General features: G+C 42.8%; 4 protein-coding genes across 7 annotated transcripts in view; 3 read left to right on the top strand and 1 right to left on the bottom strand.

Moving 5' to 3' along the window:
- On the top strand, positions 1-5958 carry LOC117386879 (dual specificity protein phosphatase 13-like). Of its 2 annotated transcripts, none has more exons than XM_033984254.2 (4): positions 1-60; positions 1285-1453; positions 2306-2526; positions 5086-5958. In XM_033984254.2, exons 2-4 carry the CDS (start codon positions 1293-1295, stop codon positions 5286-5288), a joined length of 585 nt encoding a protein of 194 aa, XP_033840145.1. In that variant the 5' UTR covers positions 1-60; positions 1285-1292; the 3' UTR covers positions 5289-5958. The 2 variants fall into 2 exon arrangements, with proteins under 2 accessions (XP_033840145.1, XP_055085340.1); XM_055229365.1 differs by having other exon boundaries at positions 6-60; positions 1265-1453.
- Positions 5959-6810: 852 nt separating this feature from the next.
- Positions 6811-8127, top strand: LOC117387721 (dual specificity phosphatase 29-like). The gene is made up of 3 exons (XM_055229841.1): positions 6811-6938; positions 7470-7693; positions 7922-8127. Exons 1-3 carry the CDS (start codon positions 6811-6813, stop codon positions 8125-8127), a joined length of 558 nt encoding a protein of 185 aa, XP_055085816.1.
- A 1553-nt stretch (positions 8128-9680) lies between these two features.
- On the top strand, positions 9681-14247 carry LOC117387720 (dual specificity phosphatase 29-like). 2 transcript variants are annotated; one of them, XM_033985263.2, is made up of 4 exons: positions 9681-9804; positions 10408-10617; positions 11319-11542; positions 12116-14247. In XM_033985263.2, the coding sequence occupies exons 2-4, from the start codon at positions 10457-10459 to the stop codon at positions 12328-12330; spliced, it is 600 nt and encodes a 199-aa protein (XP_033841154.1). In that variant the 5' UTR covers positions 9681-9804; positions 10408-10456; the 3' UTR covers positions 12331-14247. The 2 variants fall into 2 exon arrangements, with proteins under 2 accessions (XP_033841154.1, XP_055085339.1); XM_055229364.1 differs by having other exon boundaries at positions 9781-9800.
- kat6b (K(lysine) acetyltransferase 6B) overlaps positions 13699-19227 on the bottom strand; it is a 68512-nt gene continuing 62983 nt past the window's right edge. Inside the window, exon 17 of one of the 2 annotated variants that reach the window (XM_033984171.2) lies at positions 13699-18950. In XM_033984171.2, coding sequence (XP_033840062.1) covers positions 16045-18950 — 2906 coding nt within the window. In that variant the 3' untranslated portion in view covers positions 13699-16044. The remainder of the gene's footprint in view (positions 18951-19227) is intronic. The other variant, XM_055229327.1, reaches the window with a different exon arrangement.

Genomic DNA, 19227 nt, shown 5'->3' with positions numbered 1-19227 from the left:
ATTTGTGGAGTGAATCTCACAGACAGCGGCCTACCGGACAGCACAACCTCTACCGCCAACGTAAGACTTTTTATATAATAATAATAATAATCATGTATGCATCTGTATGTAAGAAAATACTGTTGGGTTTATGTGAGATCGCTGGGTTTCAGATTACAGCATTATATTGGCCAATCATTTAATACAGATGGGGGCAGTTGAAATGAATAGTTAAACTGCAGTGAGTTGTGTTGTAATACAGTGAGTTCTTGGGTCTAGTCACTGATAGAAATGATCAGGGTCAATATTTGTGAATTTACCTTTTGGATATTTCACAGCAAAGTGTAATTTAATCAATAGGGGAAACTGGCTTTTGCCCCCTTCTCGTCTCTAGTGTGTAATTCCAGCCAATCATTGTTATGCTGAGTTTTTGTGAATGGGCAGGTTGGCTCTATAGTGGGACAGTAGAACATCAAACTTATGTAGCAAAAGACGAAATTTAAATCTGTCAACTGGATAAATCGTTGTAGGAGTGAAGACGTTTCGCTGCTCATTCTAGTCGCTTCTTCAGTTCTGGTCTGGACACTGACTTATATCTGTCTACTGATATCTACTTACAGTATATCTATCTTCAGACCCAAAACAAACAGGAACAAAGAGGACAATAGGTGGTCGTTACAGGGTGAATAGGGTTGTTAAGGCTGAAACTGGAGACAATAGCTGTTTACAGTTTCAGTGTCATTAGCCCCTCCCTTCAGACAGATATAAGTCAGTGTCCAGCAGTAATCTGACCAGAACTGAAGAAGCGGTGTGGATGAGCAGTCAAATGTCTTCACTTACAACGGTTTGTCCAGTTGACAGATTTAAATTTTGTCTTTTGCCATGGATCAGACCTGGACGATTGAGGGATTACACAGACATCAAGCTTATGTATGTAGCATTTGTTCAACTGTAGTTGTTTTCATTGCAGGAAATACCTTGAGAAATATGCATTCTTACTGGGAGTGGGCTCGCCTCTCCACAGATCTGACCTGTAACTTGACCCGGTGGCGTCATTGCCTTGTCTCCATGAAGACGTTGGATGCCATACAGTGGAACATCTTCATGGAGACAACAATCTGACAGATTCTCCACTAGAAAAGTTACATTTAATATTTTCATTTGCTGCAAAATTAGTTCAATTAGTTAAAGGTTAAAAGTACCAAACCAAATCCTACTTTAAAAGAACATTTCTAGTTTCCAGAAATGAACCATGCTATAATATTTAATCTGAATATTTTTACAGATTTTAATACTTGGTCGTAGACAGAGACATGCCTCGTGGTCTGAGCAGTGGGACGTCCTGCGATGGGACCAACGGGGGGCGCTATGAGACCCCTCCCGCCTCAGAACTACAGAGGCTCATGTGGACCAAAAAGGGCGGCAGCAACAACCACATGGACGAAGTCTATCCGAGGATTTACATCGGAGACATGTGAGAGCAAAAATATAGAGATTATAATCCTTAAAAATGTGAAAATTATGATTTGCCTTTTCTAAATAATCATGAAATTCTGTTAAGTTCAGGGCAAAAAAAAAAAAATTGCTGGACCGAACCAAGAGACTGTAGTGGAACAATTTCATAAAATATAATAAAGTTTTAATTCGATATGAAATGTATCAAAAATAAGTAAAAGGAGTCAAGGAGAGATATTGCAACATTTAAAGGCGCTGTACCTGATCTTCATCGTCTTAAAAACATGAAAAAAAAAAATCTAATTCATTTTAAATGTTTTCAAGTTATTCCTCACTTATCTTATGTATTCTGACCATCCTAATTATTCACAGCGATAAGTTTATAAGCTCTTTTCACAATTCTCAGAGACATTGAGTTTTGCCGTGGCGGTAAAGCTAACAACTACTAGAATGCTAAATGCAAACTTCCTGATTATCGCACAATACATTTTTTCTGATTAGATAACAGACTTATTTTGATCACAAGAGCTGCTTATACAATGCTGTCGGCGCCCCCTATGGATAGCTGCACATCACACTAGCGAGCAGCCCATTTTTTTCATTTGTTCGAAAATGCGACGCTGCTGAGTGTCACCGATTAAGAAAATAAAACCGGAGAAGGAAGTATGTATGAGCGTGTACCAGTGGAGGTGAAAACAGGGATTGGCAAAATGGCGTCTTAAAAATAGTCACTTAAAGATTACTCAAACATGAATCACTCCAGATACAACTTCAGAGGCTCAATGAGAAGAAACAACTAGAACATGTTTAAAAGTTCTGAAAAGCACATTTTACAGAATATGTCCACTTTAAGCTTCTTGTTTGTGTCCAGGTACGCGGCGAAGGATAAGAAGGCGCTTCAGTCTCATCTCATCACTCACGTCCTCAACGCAGCAGACGGTAAATACAACGTAAACACCGGGGCCGTTTTCTACAGAGACACTAAGATCACGTATTTCGGAGTGGAGGCGTTCGACATGGCGAGCTTCGACATCAGCCCCTTCTTCTACCCAGCAGCCAACTTCATCAACAACGCACTCAGCTCCCCCACAGGTCTGTTTGATTTTATTCACAAGTTCCAGCTTCCTTTACATTTTGAGGACCTTTCGAGGACTTTTCACCATTCAAAAGACATCATATTTTGTTTTCAATTGGTAATCGCTATGGTAACAGTTTAAATTTCTCATCATTTTTTAACAATATTCTAAAATCCCTATAGTTTCAAGTGAGCTGGAGGACAGGTAAGAATTCTATGGCAGAATTTGAAGTTTTCTACCATGTTATAATGTTGTTTCCTTCAATCAAAAACATACCCGAAGTGGTTTTAAACGTCATCCATGCATGTCTGAGTAATCTAGCGATCTCTCCCAGGCTCTATTTGAACCCTTCTTACGGTTAGCAGTCAGATCTGGCCTGAAGGGGGAGTGATTTTTGAGATTGATTTTCAGAGCATCAAAAAAAACAACAACCTTAAACTTATAAAACTTGTTAATATGTTGTTTTTGATTAAGTTAGGATTTTCAAAACAACAAAAGGAACCATAGTAGTTGAGTAAAATGCCCTCTCTTTAACTGTCTTGCAGATGTGTTGACCCAGTTTGTGTTTAATATATCTGTAATTCCTGGGCCTATCCATATCAAAAAAGGAAAAAAAAGAATAAAAATTAAATTATTTTTTCACAGCTTCAAAAAATAGTGTCATTCCAAAGACATGATAGTTCTCTGGCTCCAATTCACTTTCTATTGAAAAACTTGGTATTAACCGGTACCAATGTAGAGACTGAAAACAGCATTTATTTCCTTAAAATAAAAGTAAAATAAGGCAGAATTTATCCGAAAGTGTTATGTCCCTGTTATGCATCTGTCAAGTAACACAGAACAGCTTTGTGTAAATAAAATTTCAAACATTTCCCATCGTTATTAGCAACAATGTACTATCTAAAATGAACAGATAGTTAAAGTTAAATTTTAGTTCTTATTTAGGAGTTTTTACCATCTAATGTAGAGTATTTCTCTTGACAAGAATAAATGAAAATCACTGCAGGACCTTTAATCAATTTATGCTAATATCTAACCCTTATGCTAGCAGCGTCCTGCTCTGGGAATACAAACCGGAAAAATTGGGTTTAAATGGATCGTCTTGGCAAATTGTAACAACACTTTGATTAGACATGGGAATTCCCGAGCTACATTTGACAGCGTGTTCTGCTAAACAGTGCCACAGTGCAAACAGGAGTAATCCCACACGGAAATACAGACCTGTCCTATAAACCATGCTCTGATAAGGAAAACTGGGATTAGCACATCACAATTATTATCCTGAAGTCTTCACAAACACTCAGTAATTCACAGAGGTTTAATCCCTGAACAAGCAGCAAATGAGACGTTTTTAGGAGGAATGTGCTGTAAACTGAACCACGGGATGTAAGACCTGGCATTAGGAAATATAATAGACTGTGTAAAGAAGTGGACTAAGTGAGAGTCAAATGAAGCTCATCGAGGCGAGCAGTTATAGAGGCCAATTTGGAGCTGACTTCCACATTTGGAATTCTGACCATGAGTATCATAGCAACCAAAGAGCCAATCTGGAGCGAGGCTGTTGAAGGTAACGCCTCTTCCGGCCTGCATCACTGATTTAGCAGGAAACAGGCATTTAGCAACACTGTTAATCAAACCTGTTGCTAGCAGGAGTGACCTTCGAGAAAGAAGGAGCCTGATTTGTCTGTTATTAATGTTCATATCTTGATTTACAGACACAATAATGAGATAAAAAACCCAGGATCATGTAGAGCGGGTTAATAAGAACATTTTAAGACCAAAATGACGAGTCTGACAGCAGCAGTTACAGAGAGAGGGGACACAGTTTTTCAATAGAAAGTGAATTGGAGCCAGAGTCGATGGAGCCAGAAGTGCGCCCATGATCACTTCCTATTTGGAACGCGGCGGCTAGCATGTTAGCTATGTCCATTTATATATACAGTCTATAAGAAATACAGACTACTGAATGCACACAACATAATGAGTACTTGAGTAATTATGATGCTCCCACAAACAAATAAATACAACTAGTGCTGCTACTGCTTTTACCAGCACCAGCTCCTTCTTTAAAGGTGCACCATGTAACTTTTCCAGTGGGAGGCTGCTACCATGGAGATGCCTTAAATGTTCATCTTTATGGTTTTAAGCATTTACAGGTGTCTAGACTGCACTACTGCACTTTAAATTGCACTATGTTACTTTTTTGTTACTGTTTATGTTACTTTTTAGTCTGGAGGTCCGCTATACCTACTCGTTTCCATAGAGATGTTATTATTTTGCCTTGAATGTTTCACAGTATGGCATTAAACTTGTCTATCCCCATGAAGACAAGAAGGCAACACCGCTCATGCTAACACAATGTAATTTTGCAGAGATAAAAAACAAAATCTGTAACTAAATAAATAGAAACTGTATTTTAAGGCCATACTGTTGAACATTATTGGCAATAACGTTTCCCTGGAGACAAGCGGGTGATGCACACACTCCCAAAAAGTTACATAGTGCATCTTTAAGCAGGTCCCACTGGAGACTAAACGTACCTCTTTGGACTCAGAGGCTGTTGTTGTATTTGCAGGTAAGGTGCTGGTTCACTGTGCGATGGGCCTCAGCCGCTCCTCCTCTCTGGTTTTGGGGTATCTGATGATCCACGAGGGGCTGACGCTGGTGCAGGCGCTGAAGGCCGTGAGCGAAAACCGAAACGTCTGCCCCAACAACGGCTTCTTGGAACAGCTCCGAGCTCTGGACTCCAAACTGCACTGTGGGGGTGGACCCAGGTAGAACGGGCAGTGCGGAGGTGGACCCAGGCACCGCTAGGCTACTGTTTAAGGAGACACATCAGGCTAAAATATTAGTTTGAGCTTTCGACCATATCTTATAACGTTCAAAAACATACCTGTAGTTTTATTTTGAGTGAGCAAAGAGTTAGCTTTACCATTCCATTGTAATGTGTCATTTAGACTCTGGATGTGTTAAATTGTAAAGATCATAACGTTGTAAAATTAATCATGTTTGCATTTTTTGCTAAATCTATTCCTGGAAAACAGGGGCGGCGCCAGGTATTTTTGGTGGGAGGAGCTAAGGGGAGGCTAAGGTTTTCAATGTGGGGGCTCACTTAGCATGTTAATTTAGAGCCTTTTAACAATGGAGTGCACCCCATACCATGGTTGAGTCGCTGTTTTAAGTTTAAATGAAGATAGCTCCTGTAGTGATTTATAAAAGCTTTTTTTTTTTTACTGGAGTCTCATTTTGAACAACACTTTTAGTCAAGATTGGATGTACTATGAAAGTGGGGCAAAAATCTTTGGGGGAGCTATGGGAGGGGGCCATTCTAGGGGTGGTTAGTGCCCCCTCAACCCCCTTCCTGGCGCCGCCCCTGTTTGAACCTTGTAAATGGCAAAGATTTATTTTTTTCAAGTTTTAACATGTTTGCCACAGGTTGCTTTATTTACATGCCATTATTAAAATCTCAAGTTAAACAGCTTTTTTATCGTTGTGCTGCCCCCTGCTGGTGTCCTCACTTGTTTCATTTTTGTAAAGCTTTTTTGCGATGTTGATGACCAAAAAGAAACAGGTAAAAATATTCAAAATAAAGTCTCTTTCTCAGTGTAGACGTTTCAGACATTTAAGACCAGACACTGAAGTGAAATTGCAAGTATTTCAATATATAAATCTGAATATCGGTAGCGCCAGGTGTAAAATCAGCATGTTTTTATTTTATTTTATTTTTAATTAGCTAAGTAACTTCCACAGACTGTTATATATAATTGGACATAGCATAAAGTTAACTTCCACTCTTTACACTGATACACTAACATACACTTCACGGGACAAAAGCGTTGTGGAGGACTAATTTTAGTTGAGTTGAGACTTGGACCTAGCTTCTGTCACTGAGAATAAAAATGTCCCAGTCACATGATCCACTCTGGCATCTTCAGCTGTTGCTCTGCCGCACGAGAAACAAAATGGCCGCCATATGCTTGAACAGCCGACACAAGTGAAGGAAGACAACAAGATTAGATTTTTTACAATTTACTTTTGCATTTTACATAATCAAATTCATGTTTTGACACTTTTGTAGTTTATGGAAATTTTAGACATTATTTTTGTATAGGTTTTTAAATGGGTTAAACTCCTTTATTTATCGTGGCTTTGGACTGTCACAAAGACCAAGCTGTTTTAATTTTATAACAAGCTTCCTCCATCAAATTGAAGCAACATTCGAAATTGTGAAACTATTTTTTTGTTAAGACAAGTTAGACAAAAAGCAGGTTGTGGACATTCTCAGGCGTGTGATTGGACGATGGGTGGAGGGGAGGAGGGGTCATATGAAGCCCCGCCCATAGGCTCTCTACTGGACGTCCTGCTGAAGAACAAACACAACACTGGAGCAGTGAACCAGGTCTGGCCCAGACTCTACCTCAGCAACGCGTAAGACAGTTTTACCAGTCCTGTACACACCCAGGGCCTTTGCCAGAGTTTAAAGTCACACTGTGTAACATTCTGGAGTTAGCACATTGCCTGCATTATTACATTGAAATAGACCATTTGAAGCATTCTCCATGGAGATAGATGCATTTTATGTCACACTGTGGAACATTATAGCTAAAGGAACAACATTTTTTTGATGGAACCGAGCAGGAAGCCCTCCTCCAGGCCAGGTTTGTGGAGATGCAAGCCGGCGCAGGGTGCATGTTTTTTGTGCAATAAAAACATAAATTATTATTACTATTTTATTTTAGTATATTTTTTGGCTAAAAGTAACACAGTGGGGCTTTAAGAACACTGCAAAAAAGGGGGAAAATAATTGATGAATTGAAAATCTGTTTGAAATTTGAAAATCAGTTTCTATATTTCAGAAAAAAAGAAAAAAAAAGGGAGTTAAATAAAAAATAGTTCTTTCCAAAAAGTTCCCCATGATAAAAAGAACAATATTTTGGTATAATCCCACTACTATTATGTTTGCAGGTCTGTAGCCAAAGACATAGCTCTGCTGCAGGATTTGAGAGTGTCCCACATAGTGAACGCTGCACACGGCACAGAGCGGATCGACACTGGACCTGGTTACTACAGCGACGCAGGTGTGGTGTACCTGGGCGTGGCGGCGGACGACAGCAAAGACTTCGACATCAGCGGCTTCTTCAGTGACACAGCGGAGTTCATTCACTCTGCACTAAACCAAAATGGTGAGAAAGAAACAGGGACGATATGATGCATTGGATCAGAGACTTTAAAAATACAGAGGAGACTATGGCTTTTCACCTAATGACATCATGCAGTGGAACCAAGTGCAAAAAAAGGTCACGTTCATGAACATAGATTGTATATATAAATGTACATAACTAACCTGCTAGTTCCAAACACGAAGTTATTATGTGTGCGCTTCCGGCTCCATTGACTCTGTTGTGTCTCAGGTGTGGTCTTGGTTCACTGCGCTCGTGGGATCAGTCGCTCTGCTGCTCTGGTTCTGTCCTTCCTCATGATCAAACGTGGACTCTCTCTGATGGAGGCGCTGCAGACGGTCCGAAAACACCGGAACATTCTCCCAAATGCAGGATTTCTGAACCAGCTCCGACAACTGGACACTGCACTGCATCAACACAGGACTGAGAGATCATAACAACACAGTTTATAAAGGTCCTATATTACACAAAATGGACTCTTGTAGCTTTAAGTTATGTTATAATGCTGTTACTTCTTCAAAAACACACCTGGAGTTGTGTTTTGTTTCATTCAAGTAGTCCCTTATAAATACATTTTACACAGTGTTGTTTTCTTCTGACAGATTGTGGTGAATAGTGAGAAAGAATCTAAAGGTTTGAAGTAGAGGCTGAAGTCTAAATGTAGATCAAATCTCCATAATCCAGTACAGAAAGAAAAGATTAAACACATTTAGACGATTACACCTCCATCCTCCACTCACCTCCACCCACAGCCCGGAGCCATGTGTGAACACCTGTCTGATAGATGTGTTTTACCCGTGAAGCTGCAGACGATGGGACAAAAATAGGTCGGAAAAGGCTCTGTTGAAATAATCACATGTTTTTTCTCTGCTTGGAATATTCTACACAAATTAAACTAAACATACACATATCACACTGACTCAGTAATGTGTGTGTTCAAATGTATTTCTGAGTAATAAATACAACTGTAATGAATGAAATAACTACTACAGGTTTAATGCAATACTCTGGAACATTCCAGGCACAGTGATAAACATCTCCATGGAGACAACAGGTGCATGTTTTAATTCTCATGTTTAATCCATCAGTTTTCTTGAGTTTGTCTTTTAGAGAAGAGAGGAGGAAGGGAGAGAGAGGGGGAAGGAGAGGGAGAGAGAGAGAGAGGAGGGAGAGGAAGAGGAGAGATGGGGGGAGAGAGAGAAAAAGAGTGAGGGAGAGAGAGAGCAGAGAGAGTAGAGAAAGGGAAGGGGAGAGAGAGGAGAGGGAAGAGAGAGAGGGAGAGAGGGGAGAGAAGAGAGAGAAACAGGGAAGAGATGAGAGAGAGTGGGGAGAGAGAGAAACAGAGAGGGAAAGAGAGGGGAGAGAAAGGAAATGGGAGAGAGGGGAGAGTGGAGAGGAAAGAGAGACAGATGAGATAGTGAGGGAGAGAAAGAGAGAGGGAGAGAGGAGAGGGGGAGAGAGTGGAGAGGGAAGACGGTAGAGAAACAGAGAAGATAGAGAGGGATAGAGAGAGAAGAGGGAGGAGAAAGAGGAAGAGGAGAGATGGGGGAGAGAGAGAGTAGAGAAAGGAAAGGGAAGGGGAGAGAGAGGAGAGGGAAGAGAGACAGAGGAGATAATGTGGAAGAGAGAAGGAGAGAGAGAGGAGAGAGAAGGAAGAGAGACAAAGAAGATAGAGAGGGAGAGAGAAGAGGGATGAGAGAGAGAGAGTGGGGAGAGAGAGAAACAGAGAGGGAAAGAGAGGGGAGAGAAAGGAAATGGGAGAGAGGGGAGAGTGGAGAGGAAAGAGAGACAGATGAGATAGTGAGGGAGAGAGAGAGAGGGGGGAGAGAGGAGAGGGGGAGAGAGTGGAGAGGGAAGACGGTACAGAGACAGAGAGGATAGAGAGGGAGAGAGAGAGAAGAGGGATGAGAGAGGGAGAGAGGGGAGAGAGGGGGCAGAGGGAGGGGACATGGTAACCTAAAAATATCCTCTGCTCTTCTCGTCTCACACAGACTCTGTCGTTTTCCTGCCCCAGACACGACGCAACAGCTGAAGGCCTTGTCCTGAAATTAAAAATCTGACGCAGCAACAAAAAAAAAAAACTCCACCGAAAAATGAAGAGAAGAGATCGGTGGGTGAGTCCTGCATCTAGACAACACAACAAAGGGTTAATGTTTAATGATAAAATAAGACAAAACTGAGTCACTGAGACTAATATAAAGATCATTCAAACTATTCAAGAGCTGCACAGAGGAAGGGCCACAGAAAAGGCTCTGTCACCTCTGGTCTTGAGCCTGGATTTGGGAACAGCTGACCTCAGTGTCCTGGGTGGAGTATAGGACTGCAGTAACTTCCTCAGATATAGAGGACCCATAGAGTGCAGAAAGAGGACCCATAAAGTGCAGAAAGAGGACCCATAAAGTGCAGACTGTACCCATAGAGTAGAGACAGGACCCATAGAGTGCACACATTTAAACACAATCAATAACATTTTGATGTGACCCGATATGAAACAGGAGTCAGAGCAGGTCACACAGCACAGGTCTGATGTGTCTTGTCTCTTAGATTTTGTCTCAAAGGAGCTGCAGCATTCTGGACATTTTGTAAGTGCTGCATTGAGCCCTGGTCCAGCCCCGCAGACAAAGAACTACAATAACCCAGATGCCACGTTACAAATTTGCCTGCGGAAAAAGCAAGTCGCCTTGAACCAGCATGTTTTTGTGTTTTTGTTCTTCCAGGAAACACACTCTGCCTGACAAAGGGTTATGGTGACGTCACAGTGATAAAATGTCTTGTAAAAAGTCAAAGTTGGGGTTGAGGTCGCCTCCAGAAGACGAGGAGGAGTACGTCACCCCAGGAGGATACGAGCTGGAGAAGATCTTGAACCGCGGCTCTGTGGCCTACACCCACGTCAATGAAGTCTGGGACAATGTTTATATAGGAGACGAGTGAGTATGAACACACAGGGACGTACATTGCTGGACAGAAATTTGGACACATCCTCTCATAAATTTTTTTATTTTTGCTACTATCTACATTTTATATACACATAGAAGACATCAGATATATGAAGTTTAAAAAAAGTTTAATAACTGTACTTTTTTTATATATATATATATATTTTATATTCACATTCACTACACTATATTTTTAAACAAGACTAAAAGGTAAAAGTATTTTCTATTATTGTCTGAGATCCACTGAAAAGGTTGAGGGTTTATTTTTAACATGTTCATGATTTGAGCAAATAAAAATATATAAATAAAAACAGAACAGATAGAAGAAAACAACAAAATTCAGCTCAAATCTTTATCAAAATCACGATATTTCAAGAAATATTTTTTACTCTTTAAGTACTTTTTTAAACACGTACTTTAATATTTTTACTTAAGTAGATTTTTCCATATGATACTTTTATTTTTAATCGAGTCTTTTTTTTTTTTTTGCTCCTGTATCTGTACTTTTACTTAACAAAACTGAGTACTTCTTCCATTACTGCCTTTAGCTGCACATTATGGACTCTGCAGATGTCCACTTGTTGGAGGTCAGTCTGTAAAGCACTCATACACGTAGGCTGACGGTTCAATTCCCACTAGAAATACATGCCGTCATTGTGCTATTGAGCAGGACACTAATTCTGTACTTTCAGGGAGACAGCGAGGGACAAGTACAAGCTGAAGGCGCTCGGGATCACTCACATTCTGAACGCGGCCGAGGGGACGTGGAACAGCGTGGACACAGGAGCCGGTTACTATAGCGATATGGACATTGTTTATTATGGTGTGGTCGCCGAGGACACCACGACCTTTGACCTGAGCCAGTACTTCCACTCAGCGGCCAGTTTCATCGACAAAACTCTGAGTAACCCACAAAGTAAGAAGACTTATGATCTTATAGAGGTTACTCATCACCAAATCAAACTTGAAACTAAACTAGGACCAAACTAGAACTGAGACAAGTTTACATCAGGGCTAAACTGGGCTAAAGTTTGAGAGGAGACCTTTAGAGTGGAATAACTTACTTTTATTTGATATTATTGTTGGTTTGTTTGTTTTTTTACAATTTTGACACCATCAGAGCTTCAGTTATTCAGATGGGTCAAGTACATCCAGATTTAAAATGTAAGAAACAATGTTTATTTGTTTCAGTAGCCTTTTTAATGTGTTTTTAAAATGCTTTTTAGTAATCTTTTTCTTCTATTTTGGCTGTTCTTAGTTCTTACACCTTTGTAATTTCCCCAACTATGACACCAGAACTTAGGGTTGGATTGGAGTTCTGTAGAGCCAGGCGTATGAGAGATACATAAAATCTCTCCTTTATTATTACTACTACTATTTTTATTTATTTATTATTATTATTATTATTATTATTATTATTATTATTATTATTATTATTATTATTATATTTTTTTTTAATTGTTTTTATTTGTCTTATTTGTGTGTGCAGATAAGCTGCTGGTGCACTGTGTAATGGGCAGGAGCCGATCGGCCACTCTGTTTCTGGCTTACCTCATGATCTGCAGGAACATGACAGTGGTTGACGCCATAGAAACAGTGAAAAAACGCAGACGCATTATTCCCAACTGGGGCTTCCTCAAACAGCTGAGAGAACTGGATATGCAGCTACAAGAGAAGAGACTGGAGCAAACAGGACAGCCATAACAAACCGTATGGCACAGGGAGTGAATGGGGAAGGTTAGCTGTTCATCATATTAACTGAAATATAATAGAAAAATAGGTTTAAGTCACATTTTTCTTAAAGCCAGATCATGTTTTTGTTTTTGATTTTTTTATAATTTCATGTAAACATAGTATCTTTATATGGCTGAAGAGGTAACTAAAATCATCTGCTTCTTTGCTATTGGTTAAATCCACCTGTCAATCACTCACTGAGTATTGCTGAGGCTGACCAATAGGGAGAGTGAGTGAGAAAAACTGTTGTTGTTTGTTTCATCATACAGATATTTTGTTCTTAAAATGCAATAGTACGTGGCATTTCTAGTGGAGGGCTCAATGTTATTACTTTGCCTGAAATATTCGACAGTATGGTATTAAACTTTATCTCCATGGAGACAAGCGGGCGATGATACCAGGCCAAGTTACAGGTCAAATCCGTGGAGAAGAGACCCTGATCGTGTGTGTTTTTCAAATGGTAAACGCTCACTCACATTTTTATATAACGTTTTTCCACCTTAAAGTTAATCAAAGCGCTTTACACCAAGGAACCACTCACCCATTTACACACATAGCAGTGTTCATCCATGGGAGCTGGAATCGCACCGCCAACCTGTGGGTCAGTGGATTTCACCGCTCAACCAATGATGTTTATGTCAAGAGCGGGACTCGAACTGGCAAACTTCAGATCAGTGGACAAACACTCTCCAAACTGAACTACTGTCAAGGCATTTTTAAGCTATAAAACACCTGTAACAGATCCCAAATAAGCCATACTGTGGGATTTTCCAAGCAAAACGATGACATCTCCATGGAGACACGAGCGTAGTTACATAACGCATCTTTACGTTTTGATAAATAAGTAACTTGTGTAACCATTTTGAATTGTTCTGTATGTGTATCTTGCGTCAGATCGGTGCTGATGTTCCACTGTCAACACTGTGTTCAAAGAAGAGGAATCAGATCCATGGTCAATCATAATTTATTCTTATGCTAAAATGTACAGCATTTATGTGACTGACAAAAGGAGAAAAGTCATAAATACAAGTCCTTTCTTTGCACAAACCCAGGATGTTCCCGCCTCCTGTCCTCCGCTCCCTGTACAAGTACAAAGGCTACAAAAGAGCAGGGTTCTTATTAGAAACAGAAACACAGGGACAAGCTGCGTTTTACATGCAAATCCGTTAGCTTAGTTTGGTCTATTCACAGGCCTCTACTCTTCGATAAAATATAAACATTTTATAAAGATAGAAAACAAATCTACAGATGGAATGAAGGCATTATGCAAAATATCGACTTTGGGGTAGATATACTTTGAAATTCTGCCACACGGTTTTAAGAGTACAAACACTGCGATATGCTTTAGACATATTTATTCAACAGGAAGCTGCCTCTGTTACAAAAAGACTTCAGTTTTATACACATAGCGATAAAACTTCTCAAACTGAACAAAACAGGACTAAGTTTACATTTTATACATTTTTAGAATTAACAAAATATAGTTTAATCTTTCATCCCCGTGATAGAGATAACCTAATAAAAGGCCAGATACTCTTTAAAATGGCTTGCTATCAGCACAACACTTGTACTACTCAATGCACTGCCACTAACATAGACTGAAGCATGCTAGTCACTTTACAAAATAGGTACAATAATTTAAATATACAAAGGCATGAGTATAGTACAAACAGGACACGGGGCACACAGCCATAAGACCAGGCACATTTCATGGCTTCTTCATAGGCTGCTACTGAACCCCCCTATGGCTATGTCCACACTAATGAACTTTAACATTTACAAAAATAAACTTTTCTTCTTTTTTTTTTTCATTTTGATTTGAAAAATTCAGGGTTGTCATATTGCACTTTGATCACATGATTGCAGATTAAAGTGATTGGTAAAGCTCATCGCTGTGTTTATTGGCAATTTCCACCCAACACTGGATGAATGAAAGAATCAAAGAGAACACTTCTGATACTACACTTCATACATTGTTGTGTTCAATGTAACTACTATGTAATAACTAGCTTAATCAACTGTAATAACATGTGAATTATTACAAAGGGGGGCTTGAATAGGCCTGTTTAATGGTGATTTATAGGGATGGGGGCAATGGAAAAACGTATTGGATGAATGAAAAAGACTAGAGAATACTTCTGATACTACACTTCATACATTGTTGTGTTCAATGTAACTACTATGTAATAACTTGTAATAACACAATTATTACAAAAGTGACATTTGTATAGGCCTAAGTCATGCTTTTTAGGGGCAGGTGCCATAGAAAAACAAATTGAATGAAAAAAAACAAAACAAAAGTGAATACTAATTTGATACTACACTTACATTGTTATGTTCAATGTAACTACTATGTAATAACTAGCTTAACCAACTCTAATAACCATAGACTGTACAAAGAAGTGGACTAAGTGAGTGCGACGTCACCGATAGCGTTCAATCAAATGAAGCTCATCGAGGCTAGCGGTTATAGGGGCCAATTTGGAGCCAATAGCTGTATTTGGTTTTTGTAGCATGGTATCATAGCAACCAAACAGCCAATCCAGAGCGAGGCTGTTGAAAGTAACGCCCCATTCCTGCCCGCACCGCTGGTTTAGCAGGGAGCAATCAAACCTGTTGCTAACACTAGCGGGAGTGACCTGGGGGAAAGAAGGCGCCTGATTTGTCTGTTATTTGTGTCTGTTAACACAATAGCGAAATAAAAACACCAGGATGTAGAGCGGGTTAATACGAACATTTTAAGTCCAAAATGATGAGTCTGAGAGTAGCAGTTACAGAGAGAGGGGCCATAGTTTCTCAGTTCAGGAACGCGGCGGCTAGCAAGTTAGCTATGTCCATTTATATATACAGTCTATGGTAATAACAAGTGAATTATTACAAAGTGGGACTTGTGTATTGTACGATGGTTTCCAGGTAAAAGTATTTTATAAAGCCTACATATCATCTAAGAATGCTTAAATTCATACTTCATGTTATGTTCCTGGTACATCTGTAATAATCCTAAACCAGCCATAGCACTTCCAAGCATTATATAGACCAGTATATAAGTAAATAGGTTGTCACATAGTAGTTAATTTAAATAGACAATGGGGAAAAATAAATGGAAATTGATACAAATCCCTCACTTCCTATTGTGGCACCTATGAGCAAGACACCTTTTTGTGAGAGGGTTGCCAAAAATGTGCATCTCCACTTGGGGAAAAGGGCAATTTTTAAATAAAACAAAAAAATATATATATGTATGATTCAGTACAGTCTCTCAGTACAAAGATATGTTTTCCTTCATTCTTTGATTAAGAACGATTAGCATGGGCGGTTAGCATAAACTACAACACTGCAGACATAACCGCGATACAATATAAAGCTATGGGCTAAGCTAACACTATTGGTTACATTCCTTTAATTTCCTTTAACCATCAGAATTGGGATTGTAGAATAAACAGCATTAGTGTGGACATACCCTAAAACACTAACGCTATTTAAATAGATTTTTGTCATAATGAAGTAAGGCTTCCCATCTGAGCAACAAAAATATTTTCAAGATTAGATCAAAGTTTAACTCTGATGAACGTTTTTGCATCTTTCCAAGTGCTGCTGGTTTTAGGTAACAAAAAGACACAGAGAAAGAAACAAGGCCAAATTAGTGCATTTTATAAAGTCTTCAGAACCTCCACACGCCCTCTGTTACCGCCGCATAAACCCCGCCCCTTTCAATGGCGGCTTGGACATCCCGGCGTTAACGTACGTGTGGTGTCCCGCGGGGGAGTACACGATGTTGCCGTGTGGCGGGGCTTGCATGGGTTGCTGGGCGTACGGTTGAGTTCCCATCATGCCCATCTGCATAGAGTACTGGGGCGACTGGTTCATGTATCCGTGGTTACCGTGATAACCGCTGTTCATGGTCGGGTGGCTCATGCCGTAGCCGTTTAGCGATGGCATGTTCATGGAGTTGTAGGCCGGCGCGGCGGGCATCAGACTGACCCTCGGCACGGTGCGGGGGGCGTACATCTGCTGCTGGTGGGCGTGGAGAGACTTGGAACGGGACGCCGCGTGGTTCTTGGAGGTCATTTGTGATTGGACGCGCTGCGACTGGAGGTTCCGCTGGAGCATCATGTGGGAGGTGCCGGCGAGGGAGGGGGGCGGGGGCGTCATGGCAGTCTGGGGGGCGGGGACCCGATGTGGCGTCTGGGGTAGAGTCGGCGTGTTGGCATAGGACGTGATGGGGTGCGAGGGGGTGTGGCTAAACGGGTCCATGAACGAGTTGGTGAACTGCTGTAGCTTTGCCAGACTGAGTCCCGATGGTTGGGTATAGTGCGGTCCATATTCGGCCTGAGGGTTTAGGCGCTCGTACAAGAAGTTGGGGCTGGATTCGGGCAGGTCGGGTAACGGGACGCCCGGGGTGAAGCTGGGGGGCAGCGCACACTGGGGTACTCCATGCTGTTGCCCGTGGAGACCGTGCTGGGGCAGTTGATTGTGGTGCAGGCTGTGATTGTGACTCATTTGATTGTGACTGTGGGTGGGGTTATGTGAGTGGGAGGAGCTATGGATATGGGGCTGGCTGTGGACAGGGTTATGTTGACTGTGGGTGGAGTTATGTTGGGAGTGGGTGGAGTTATGTTGTGAGTGGGTGGAGTTATGGCGCCCGTGTGACGTATGGTGCGGAGTGTGGTTATGGGACAGGGGTTGATTGTGCACAGCGTGTTGGGGGTGAGGTGTATTATGGGAGTGCGGCGGGTGAGGTGCATTATGGGAGTGTGGTGCATTATGGGAGTGCGAGTGCGAAGGGTGAGGTACGTTGTGGGAGTGCGAATGCGAAGGGTGCGGTGGGTTATGGGAGAGCGGTGCATTATGGGAGTGCGAATGTGGAGGGTGCGGGGCGTTATGCGAGTGTGAATGAGAAGGGTGAGGTGCATTGTGGGAGTGTGGCGGGTGAGGTGCATTGTGGGAGTGTGGCGGGTGAGGTGCATTGTGGGAGTGGGGCTGATTGTGCGGCTGGTTCAGATTGTGAGGCCCGTGTTGGTGTTGATTGTGGCTGATTTGATTGTGCTGATTGTGTTGCCCGTGGCGCCCGTTGCCGGGAGACCGCTCGACCACGCAGCCTTGGGGAGACTTGACGTTGCAGTGCTGAGGCGAGCTCAGACTTTGGGCCATCAGAGAGCACCCGGGCCCCACCATGGCTGGCCCCACGGCACAGCTGCCCTGGGACAGTGCGCTGCCGTAGCCCAGAGACGAGTCGTAGCTGCTGGGGTTCTCGTATGGCTCTGTGGTGCTCTCGATGCTGCCCAGGTCACTGAAGCCGCTGTCGACCACCTGTTGCCCGTGGTCAGACACCGAGGGCACGTCCATGACCGGGCTTGTCTCCAAGTTGTTGTGCAGCACCATGGCGCCGTGTTCGGGGCTGATTTGGGTGTAGCCACTCTCCAGCAGAGACATGGCGGGACTGTTCACGGAGCGCACTGATTGGCTGGGGTGAGAGGGGGCGGACGAGAGGGGGCTGCTGTGGTCAGACTGGGGGCAGTCCTCTGGCACGGGGGCGGGGCTGGGGGGCATGGGGGCGTAGGGCTGCACTGGGGGACAAGGCTCCACAGGTTCCACACACTCCTGGAACACAGCATCCTGTGTGAGGGACTGCACCGCCTGCACCGTCTCAGATTCCAGCTCCGGGCACACGGGTTCCGCTCTGGGGGCGGGGCTTAGGGGCTTCTCTGGAGGTGCTGAGGGGGGGCGGTCCTGACAGGGACTGAGGTGATCCTGACAAGGGCGGTCTTGACCGATGTGGTCTTGACAGGGACTGGGGAGGTCCTGACAGGGGCGATCTTGACAGGGACTGGGGGCAGTCTCCTCCTCTGAGGCGTTCCCAGAATCCACTGCAGCCTCTGGGACTGGGCCCTGCTCTGGTTCTGTTAAAGCCTGAGCCTCTGCTGCAGCCTCAGGCCTGTCCTCACTCTCATCTGTTGCCATAGTAACCTGCAGACCCGCCTCCTCACACTCGTTTGGACCTGAATACTCTGAGGTGCATTCAGGAGCGTCCGGTACATCTGGCTCTGGCTCCTCTTTCGTGGCCTCCGGCTCCGCTGAGGTCTGCTCCTCCTCTTCCTCCTCTCCCCGCCCCTCTGCCTGGCTGGGCTCCTCCTCTTCCTCTCTGTCCCGGGCGGTCTCGGCTCTGGGCTCCTCGTGGTCAGGGTCTTTGGGGGAGTCAGGCTCACTGTCCTGGGGGTCTGGAGGTGCTTCGGGGGAGGAACGGTAGGGGGCGGGGGAGCAGACTGGAGAGTCTTCTGCAGAGCTGGACTTGTGGGACTCCGGCTGGTTGGGGCTGTGAGGCTGGGACAGAGGCTCGGTTACATCAGGACTGTCTGGCCCCGGCTCTGCTCGGCTGCCCTCGTCGCCGCTGGCGACGCCCCGCTCCGCCTCCTCCGTGTGGTGCTCCGCCTCCAGGGGGGTCTCGGGGGGCGTGTACAGGTTCAGTTTGAAGCCCATCTTTCTCTCATTCTTGGTTCTCCATTTGGGCGGGCCGCGCTTCACACCCTTGGGCCAGCCTTTCTTCCGTTTCAGTGGACGTGGAGTGGGCCTTTTGCAGAGAAAATCTGCTCCTGTAAAAGAGGGAATGGAAATGTTATTTGGTCTGAGGAAAACATGGGAAAAACACCAAGGAAACGATTCATCTCCATTAAACGCTTTCAATCAATTATTTCACAACTCATCTATTTAAACTGGTCTATTCACTCCACACCAACAGACCAGAGTCGCTCTGTCCTTTATAACTATACACTTTTAACTGAATGTTTTTACTGTATATTTAACTTTGCTCTATAATAAAGCTTCTTTTGTATTTGTTGGTTGTTATACAGTGACCTTAAGTGTCTAGAA

Source organism: Periophthalmus magnuspinnatus, chromosome 19 (genome assembly GCF_009829125.3).
Source record: "Periophthalmus magnuspinnatus isolate fPerMag1 chromosome 19, fPerMag1.2.pri, whole genome shotgun sequence".
In the NCBI taxonomy this organism is placed as follows: Eukaryota; Metazoa; Chordata; class Actinopteri; order Gobiiformes; family Gobiidae; genus Periophthalmus; species Periophthalmus magnuspinnatus.
Note: the sequence above shows the minus strand (reverse complement) of the source record. Positions and strands in the feature narration are given on the sequence as shown.